Here is a 9,892-nt window from a genome sequence, read left to right on the forward strand (position 1 = left end):
TGGATGGATGGATGGATGGATGGATGGGTAAGGCCATTTGAATGTTGGCACCCTGCCATCAAGATGAGTGAGAAAATACCCCTCAAAGTTTCACTTTGAGGGGTATTTATATATATTCATAATAATATATATATTTATAATTTATAATTATATTTCTCTGCAATGCATTTCTACTATTGACAATCAACAGATAGCTAGAACTGAGAAAGTGTGCAGACTTTTGTCTGGCTTATTGAAATTATTGAGTTCTAAAAATATATAAATTTTATTTATTCACTGATTTAATACATATGATGTGAGATACTGTGGTGGCACACAAGTAAAGCACAACCCAATTTAGCTATGAGTTCCTTTGACACAGGACCAGCCAATGGCAAAGGATATATAGGCAAATGCTAAGGCGCCAGTAATCCAGGACACACCATGAAGGGGGCAAGACGAAAATTTGAACTTTTACTATTTAAAAAAAATAAAAAATAAAAAAACAACCAATCAGAGCCAGGAGGAGTGCTAACCTCTGCTAAATATGCTTATGGCAGAGATGGAGGATTATGGAGGATTTATACACTTATCAAAGGATCCAGAAGGAAAGGCAAAATCATTTTAATTGTATTGCACAATTTCAGCAATAAGGTAATTCAAAGTTCTTAGTGTAGGAGAATAAAACAAGAAGCAGGCAAAAACTATTACATTGCAGTAACAAAAGGACAGCATCAAAAAAAACTACACTTTATGATTTTCCAATTTTTATTCAATAGCGACAAATAGGACTTTAGCTTTAATTTAAAGGAAGGAGTTTTACAGTTTTCAAGAAGTGTGCAGATATTTAGAGTGCAAAGATTTATACATAAAACTGTTGCCAAACCTCAGAATAAAAGAAACACAATCGGGGAAGTTTAAGTTTCTCTGATTTTAAGTTGTTAAAAGAAGATGATGCATTAGTAAATTATGATGTCTCTCAATTTATTTCTCAAATCTTGCTGTGGACCGATTTGAATCTACAACATTTTGTTGTTATCAATACTGAGCATCTGCAAATTCAGATTTGACCTGTGAATACACGCTTTCTTCAGTTTTCGGTTGTCTTTTTATCTTTCCTCTTGAAGTTTTTCTATCATCAAAATGTAAGGCAGCGTAGTTCATATCTTGTTCATCTTTAGTCTGAGTGGAAAGAATAAAATTCATTAAACTTTTAGTCAACACTAACATAAAGCATTATATACAAATATTAGTTATTTGAAAATATGCACTTACAAAATTTTCTGGTTGATTCTCATTGTGTTTTGCTGTTGAAATAAATTTTAACAAAAAGGTACACTTTTATTTATAGTGTTTTATTTCAAAAGCATTTCATTTATATGTGTTTTTGTTTTTTTAACAATTTATGTTGTAGCACAAAAATAGTAATACAGCAAATAAAGCTTACCTTTAAAGTTTCTACATGGTGACATTTGAGTTCGGTGACAAATAAAAACAATATTTATAGTCAAGGAAATGGCCAAGCAGATTATTACGATCATCAGCACATTAACTTCAGAACTTGGTGATTGATCTGAAAAACAAGTGGGAAAGAAGATGTCACTGTCTTTAAAGAAGTGGCATTTGCATAGCTTAAAGAATCAGACTTTATGTACAAAAATCATACCTGCTGTTGGTTTAGTTTCTTTTCCAAATAATATCTCTCCACATGTTGCCACAGCACAGTACAATGTATCAGAGGAGTTTAAGTTTTTAGAAAATCTGTAACTACATTTTTTCTGAGCATTTGATGTCAACGTGTTCTCACAATTATGCAGTCCTTTGTCATGAGTGTAGATGATATTTGGATGTGACTGTTCTGATCCAGTTCTAAACCAGAACACACTGAGTTCTCCTGAACAGGCTTTGTCCTCAGACTCAGAGAGGACTGAACACTGCAGAGTCTCTGAATCTGCTGGATGGACCGGATCAGAAACTGGGTTCTGAAGAACACTGTAGCTCACTGTGTTTGAAGATTTTCCTATGAAGAAATTAAAGAGCATAGATTGAACTCTCGACAAAAAAAAAAATAAAGGGAACAAATACAAAGAAATAAGTTACCTATTTCTTAAATCACTTCATAAATTTGTCAAATTAGTATAACTATCGGTAGAACTCAAATATATTTCATCATTATTCAAGAACTAAGCATAAACTTTTCTAAGGCATCATGGACAAATATTGAAGAATATAGAAGTTAACTTTGTCTACAACCATATAATTTATTTAATTTTCATCTACAACAAATTCATTTATGTTGTTGCTGTTTATTTTAAACATGACATATTAGACCCTGCAATTAATAACGTTTTTGCGCATAATTTTTGTGCATTTAGGAAATTCTGAAATATATATTTTTGTTTAGATAATCACTGTGTGGATAGGTTGACATATTTTAAAATAATTTTATTTTGTATGCAAGGCAGAGTTTGTTATTAAAAAGAAAAATGTGTAAGACTCATTAATCATTTATAAACATTTTACTCACAAATTCAAATTCATTTTGTGAAACTCATAAAATGAATTGGTCATATGGGTAAAGTAGTAAAGAGGCATCTTGGCATCTTTCACTTTGTGCCCAGTGTGGCTATGAGTTTTTGTATATAAAAAACTTGTGTTTATTACAAAACATTTAAATGAGGAGACCACATGCTTACCTTTCACAGACAAGTAAGTTGCACTCCAAATAGATTTAGTCCAGTCCAGTTGAGCACAGTGATACATTCCTTCATCTTGCAGAACTGTCTTCATAATCGTTAGATTGCTGAATTTATCATCATTTGTTGCTTTTATTCTTGAATTAGGTAAATTTGGATCGTATTTTGGGTCTATGCTTTTCTGTTGCATCACAATAAATTTTAGAGTGTCTCCCGCACTCTGTTTGTACCAATGAAGCCATGTGCTCTGAAGTCTCTTCGAAAAAGCACAAGACAAAGTCACAGGTTCACCAAGTTGAACCGTGACCACTGGGACCAAACAATCTGTATCATTAAAAAAATACATGAAAACAATAAAGAAAAACATGAAAATATTTAATGGACGTAAGAAATTTTATATCATTCAGTTACTTAACTGATGGTACTTACGCCCTCGGTGAAGAAGAAACAGTGAAGCCCATAATAGAAACATGCTGACACTGCCTTCATTGAGACCCTTGATTCTTAAATAACAGGGGGAGGTATAGAGATCTACAGTCAAATGCATCTGATTGGCTACGACAGCATTCACAATCAAAGTGCACTTCCTGCCACAGTAAAGCAATGTTCTTTGAAAAACCCACTGCAATTACACTTAGTGGTGTTACTAAAAGTTTCCAAAGTGCCCTTCTGGGCAATTAAAATAAAAGCCAGGCAATTGCACCAAACATCTGGTGTTTCAGCAACGTAAACATTATGACATCTCAACTCACAGATCCTGTATCAGGTCTTTTCTGGTCTGAAATATAAATGTTTTGAAAAGATGTTTTCAAACACTATTTAATCACTATTATTTCAGGGGAGTGTATTCAAGCACACACTTCCTGTTTATAGGACTAAATATAAAATAATGGAAAGGGAATCTAAATTTCAAATTGTGTCCATAGAGTTGGGATTAAATTATCACATCAGAAAAAGGGATTATTGTGGATAAATTATCAGATGATAATTTAGCATCTGATAATTTAACACACGAAGTTCCAGTTGATGTCATTTGTTGCTTTGAGTTTTTGCAAAATATTCTTGGAGCTTTTAGTTGCATTTATCTATGATCTGCTTTATTTGACAATTGTTTTTATCAGACAATTAAAAAAAATCCTTTAATCCTGTAGCTTTTTTAACTGGTGGCTGGAAGAACCAGATCTACAGTAAAATGCATCTGATTGGCTACGATAGCATACACAATCAAAGTGCACTTCCTGCCACAGTAAAGCAATTTTCTTTGAAAAACCCACTACAATTATACTTAGTGGTGTTACTAAAAGTTTCCAAAGTGCCCTCCTGGTCAATGAAACTCAGGGCCAAGCAAATACCCAATGATCTTTGAATGCAACATACAAAAACTCAAGTATTTTTTTGTCACTCATTTAAAAAAGGCAAATATATATATTGGATACATTTATTATATAGAGAGTAAAATATTTGATGCCTTTGTTTTTAGAAATCTTGATGATTCTGCCTTACCGATAATTAAACCCTAATTTCTATGTCAGATCTTTTTGACACAGAAATTAAATCCATCTGAAAACTATTTTAATTTCTATCCACTTTGCACTTGGTTATGCTTATTGCACTTTGAGTAGCAGAAGCTTCACTGCAGACTGCAGCTTCAAGAAGGAGCTTTGTGGAAACAGGCAGAGTTTTGTTAGACCAAACGTTTAGGCAAGTCCTAATGTGGCTTTTATGTGAGACTTGAAGATCCCCCAAAGATACATGAATGAACCAAAGAGAGATTTCAGGTATGTTTTCGGTGAGGGAATAACATTGTATAAAGCCCAAAGCATTACAAAATTCCCTATAAAATTTATTTGCACTCCTAGTTTTAAACCAGTGCTTACTTTCTAAATTTTGATTTTCAAGTGCAAGTAAATACATTGCTGACTTCTATGGAAGCATTTTCCAGCTATCATGTTATTCCGTAATTATATTGTACAAAAATGGTAATATATTGTATAAACATAATCCTTTTTTTATAAAAATGTAATAATTTCATCCAGACAATGGCAGTCGTATGCATTGACAACAATGCGCAATAGTGGGAAATCAGCATACTCGGATACAGATGCGCCATCACTTTGTTTTATGCGTGGAAGAGGAGCACGTTATTTATGGTCATTGATTTGTACAGTATCATAAACAAACAGTAATCATAAGACAAAATGTTTTGTTCTGGCTACCATACTACAGCCTGACATTATTAAATTGAGTTAAATTAAACCAATAGTAATTTAATTTTTTTTTTTTAATAATTGTTTCAGCTTCACTTTGTGTGTCACGTGCCTTGTTTAAAATTATGCACACAGCGGCATAGTGGGATTGAATGCATTCATTGAATGAAAGTATGTAGTAATTTTAAAATATAGTTTATGCAAATAATAAACATTTTACCCTTAAAACACCATTCTATGTGAAAAAAATGACAAACCGATTTTGTATGTGAGTGCACTCCCTCGTTGTGTTGCCAGTGTATCTTGCACTAGGTTCCATGTTTAACTGTGAGTTCTAATACAAATTTCTGTCTACACAGATTGATCCAAAAGTTACTGACTCTATGGATGATGACTCTCAGGGATGATGAAGAATTGAGTTTGGATGGTTTTATGATGGCAAACAAGTGAGTTTTGTATCATCAAAATAATCAACAAATGGTGGAGAATAAAGATAACCACGTAAGTGAAACCATTGGTAGTCTGTCATTGGATTTTTAACTATCTATATGCATTGTCTGAAATGACATTTACTCCAGCTTATTATGGATTTTCAACAGGCAAACAAGCAAAAAAAATTAAATCGTTTTGACAAACAAAATATGTTTCTTAATATCAAGATAAATATATAAATGAAAGTGCATGCATTATAAACTGAAAATGTGCTATTCTGATCTGATGTCCATATTCTTGTTTTTGTCTGTGTTTCTGAGAAGTTTGATGACGCTTTCTTAGATTATATTCTTTCATTTCAGTCAAACTTTCTTCACAAAGAAGACACACAGGTTTGCCTTTTACCTCCGTGAACATGTACTCTACCTCCCACCTGGCTTGAAACCCCCTGTCCTCAGCGTCCACCTTACGTTTAGCCATTTTGGAGGAGGGGGGTAAATGAAAATTGATCTCTGCTTTGCAGATAAAAAATGAAGCCGCTTGTTTGCGCTGCAGCGACTTTGAGGGCTATTGTTGCATTGTGGGCAATGTAGTGTTGGTGCGTGCAATATGCCAGTGGGTGGCTGTGGCCTGTGGCCAGTTCTAAAAGTAATTAAATATCATCCAGGGGATCATAGATAATTAATTTGACGTTTGTGATCTAGAGAATCAGACTGATTTTTTTCTTCCGCGCAGTCTGTTTCTCTTTAGGATCCTTTTCAGAGAGTGTCTAGTGAGAGAGCTCAAGTCCAGACCTTGAGAGCTATCGTCCTTTCAGATGCGTCCCTGCTCTATCACATCTGAATCCAATGAATGGCTCGTTACCAGGCCTGTTAAATGCTGAATGACTGCTGGTGAGGGAATTCAACCATTTGAGTTTGGTCTGTTGCAGTACAGTAGCTCCTGAGGACTGAACTTAAGCATCCCTGGTGTATGCTAATGTTGATTTCATCCACAGCGTGCACACAAGAATATTTTTACACTTAATCACATGTTGATAGTGTTACTATGAGAACTCGTTTTTTATTTCAAAATGGTCTGTTTTTCTGCCTTATTTCAGATTTGTTCATGTTTGGTTTTATGGTGTAAGGCACTTTGAGCTGCATTGTTGCTGAGTTGTGGTTTAATATACAAATAAACGTAACGCCTGTGTTAATCCCTGTAAACACAGACAGGAATAAACTGTCTGTGTTTACAGACACAGTGTCTATAAACACTGTCTGTGTCTGTGATATGTGCTGTTCCATATATCGTAGCATATATCACATACACGCTGTGATATAAGGAACAGCATAAAGTATATCACTAAATAGGGTGTGTAGGAGAATTTAAAAAATATATTTTTAATAACAATTTTCTAAATCCACATTTAAAACCATTTGAAATTAACCATCAAGCTCGCTGGTTGTCAATGAGGTTTTAACTGCTTAAAGAGGTATAAAGAAAAACTGAATCGTTAAAAGAGCAATAACTTTATATTTGAGCAGACTGGCCTTTAAAATAAGTTCAAAAAAGATAGTTTATTGGCAAGTCCCAATTACATTGCAATAATAACATCTTACATTTTGTATATTCTTTTTAAAAATTGCAATTTGAGCAGAAATATATAATTACATAAGAAAATATGAGAAACTTCATTCCACATGAGGGCAGTTTGAACTTGTTTCAAATATTAAGACATTACAGAACCACAAATATGATGGCCTTAATTATTCAGAGGATTAATATGAATCTACATCTGTTCATATAAACACTGTGCTATGTCATATTTACATCATGTTTAACCCGTGAATACACACTGTCTTCAGTTTTCACTTGTCGATTTATATTTCCTCTTGGTGTTTTCCTTTCATCAAAATGTAATGCAGCGTAGTTCAGGTCCTGTCCATTTACCGACTGAGCAGAAAGAAAATATTACATAAAATTTTAGTTTCATGTGACATGCAGGTATATATTAGACTTTTAAACACAATTATATATAGGTCACTTACAATATTATCCAGTTGATTCTCATTCTGTTTTGCTGTTGAAAAACAGTTCTCAATGGTTTGCTCGAAAGTTCAGTTTTACTTCAAAGTAGATTATTTAGGTCTTTATTTGTTGTTTCAAATACAGCAAGACAAAAGATACAACTTACCTTTAAAGTTTCCACACCGTGATCTTCGAGTGTGGTGGCAGATAAAACCGATATTTAAAGTCACAGAGATGCCTAAGCAGATTATTATGATCATCAGCATATTAACTTTGGGACTTGCTGACTGATCTGCAAAACAAGGTGAAAAAAATATATCATTGTCTTAAAAGAAGTAATATTTGCATCAGTATTAGAAGTACAAAAATCTTACCTGCTGTTTTAATTCCATTTCCAAATAATATCTCTCCACATGTTGCCACAGCGCAGTAAAATGTTCCCTTGTCAGAAGAGCTGAAGTTCTTAGAAAAGCTGTAACTACATTTCTTTTGAGTGTTCAATGTCGCTGTGTTCTCACAGTGACGAAGTCCTTTGTCATTTGTGTGGATAATTTCTGGATAGGCCTGTTCTGATTCGGTCCTGAACCAGAACACACTGAGTTCTCCTGAACAGGCTTCGTCCTCAGACTCAGAGATGATTGAACACTGCAGCGTCTCTAAGTCTGTTGGACGGGCAGGTTCAGAAACTGGCTTCTGCAGAACAGCGTAGCTTGATGTCGTCCTGGAGTTTGCTATGAAGACATGAAATTATATATTAAAGTTGTACTATTTTTATTTAAGATAAAAATAATTTGAATCTTGAAGTCAAAAGTAAGAAGTTATCTATTTCAGTTTAACCTGAAAAATGTTTTATTGATGTTTATTTACATATTTTCAGGCTTTTTTTATTGATAATTATGTCAACTTTGCTGATCTAAATAAACGTAGCTTAGTTCGTTGTAAAAAAAAAAAAACAACAACAAAAAAGCAAGAAACAAAGAAGAAATTACTGTTTTCTTTTTTGATATATTTTTAAAATGTAACTCATAAATAATTTGAAACAAGCCAAATTCAAATTACTGAGGCTCATGTAGTTTATCAGTTATATTTGCCTGCATTTTCTTGTGTTTGGATGTGGGTTTCAGTGACACAAGGCCAATATTTTTTAATCTTGCTATTTTATTTAACCACAAACTTTCTTTGTCCAGCAATGCTGATCAGAGTTGCTGTTTTTCATCCTATTAAGCAAAAATCATTTTTTCAACAAACTCCTAGTGTTATCATTATTGCTTTATTGTGGATGTCTGTTCTTTTCAAAAGCAGCAATCTGTAGTGTAAAAAAGAAAAGATTTGTTCGTCCAAGGCTTAGTATTAAATTACATTTAAACAATAAATAGAATATGGTCGTTATTTGAAGGTGTACTATATTGATAGACAATTGCTTGATATCTCAGCCAATTTTCAGAGACATCAGTGGAATATATATATAGAGAAAAATTCTTAAATACCCAAAGAATTACGAGTACTTATTTTGGCAGAGATGCCAAAAAAGAGATTAATTTTAAATCTAAAAACAAGTGTCGCATGAGTAATTTATCTCATTGCATATTAAAAATAGTCAATCATTTATGACTGAAGGTCACAAATTGTATTGATCAGAGAGCTGGATCAATGTCTAACGTATTTCTTTCTAGTTAAACTTGATTCTCCAGTCCAAGTGGAGCCATGTTTTGGGGGAAAAAAGAGGCAGATTCAAACAGAAAAAAATGTTAAATGTTAAATCTTTACCTTTTACGGATAAATAAGTCCCAGTCCAAGCGGATTCAGTCCAGTCCATGTGAGCACAGTGATACATTCCTTCATCTTGTAGAACTGTCTTCAGAATGGTTAGATTGCTGAATTTATCATCATTTGTTGCTGCTATTCTTGAGGTAGACGCATTTTGTTTGTAATTGGGTTTTATGCTTTTCTGCTGCAACACAATGAGTTTCAGAGTATCTCCTGCACTCTGTTTGTACCAATGAAGCCATGCGGTGCTTTGAAATTTCTCCAAAAAAGCACAAGACAAAGTCACAGGATCACCAAGTTGAACCGTGACCACTGGGACCAAACAATCTGTATCATTTAATAAAAACAACAATGAACACACAAAAAAAATTTATTGCCATCAAAAATTGCTCCTCATTCAGTTGCTTAACTGATAAAATGTTACTTACGCCCTCGGTGAAGAAGAAACAGTGAAGCCCATAATAGAAACATGCTGACACTGCCTTCATTGAGACCCTTGATTCTTAAATAACAGGGGGAGGTATAGAGATCTACAGTCAAATGCATCTGATTGGCTACGACAGCATTCACAATCAAAGTGCACTTCCTGCCACAGTAAAGAAATGTTCTTTGAAAAACCCACTGCAATTACACTTAGTGGTGTTACTAAAAGTTTCCAAAGTGCCCTTCTGGGCAATTAAAATAAAAGCCAGGCAATTGCACCAAACATTTGGTGTTTCAGCAACATAAACATTATGACATCTCAACTCACAGGTCCTGTATCAGGTCTTTTCTGGTCTGAAATATAAATGTTTTGAAAAG

General features: G+C 33.7%; 2 protein-coding genes across 2 annotated transcripts in view; both read right to left on the bottom strand.

Annotated features, from left to right (window-relative positions):
• Positions 1-909: 909 nt before the first annotated feature.
• On the bottom strand, positions 910-5,794 carry LOC129360597 (uncharacterized). Its single transcript, XM_055030922.1, has 6 exons — positions 5,713-5,794; positions 2,676-2,999; positions 1,646-1,999; positions 1,427-1,552; positions 1,255-1,286; positions 910-1,161 (listed from the first exon to the last, which is right to left on the bottom strand). The coding sequence occupies exons 1-6, from the start codon at positions 5,792-5,794 to the stop codon at positions 1,018-1,020; spliced, it is 1,062 nt and encodes a 353-aa protein (XP_054886897.1). The 3' UTR covers positions 910-1,017.
• Positions 5,795-7,492: 1,698 nt separating this feature from the next.
• The window catches only part of LOC129360598 (uncharacterized), a 4,213-nt gene continuing 1,813 nt past the window's right edge, over positions 7,493-9,892 (bottom strand). The window contains exons 2-5 of the mRNA XM_055030923.1: positions 9,092-9,350; positions 7,699-8,055; positions 7,597-7,616; positions 7,493-7,513 (exon numbers count right to left, since the gene is read on the bottom strand). Coding sequence (XP_054886898.1) covers positions 7,493-7,513; positions 7,597-7,616; positions 7,699-8,055; positions 9,092-9,350 — 657 coding nt within the window. The remainder of the gene's footprint in view (positions 7,514-7,596; positions 7,617-7,698; positions 8,056-9,091; positions 9,351-9,892) is intronic.

The sequence above is a fragment of the Poeciliopsis prolifica genome, unplaced genomic scaffold (assembly GCF_027474105.1).
Source record: "Poeciliopsis prolifica strain line A6 unplaced genomic scaffold, Auburn_PproV2 SCAFFOLD006, whole genome shotgun sequence".
NCBI lineage: Eukaryota > Metazoa > Chordata > Actinopteri > Cyprinodontiformes > Poeciliidae > Poeciliopsis > Poeciliopsis prolifica.

Coding starts and splice junctions, on each gene's coding strand:
- LOC129360597 (XM_055030922.1), bottom strand. CDS start 5,794: ATGGCTAAACGTAAGGTGGACGCTGAGGACAGGGGGTTTCAAGCCAGG. Junction 2,000..2,675: donor AACTTACTTGTCTGTGAAAG/GTAAGCATGTGG, acceptor ATTTCTTCATAG/GAAAATCTTCAAACACAGTG. Junction 1,287..1,426: donor ACCATGTAGAAACTTTAAAG/GTAAGCTTTATT, acceptor TTATTTCAACAG/CAAAACACAATGAGAATCAA.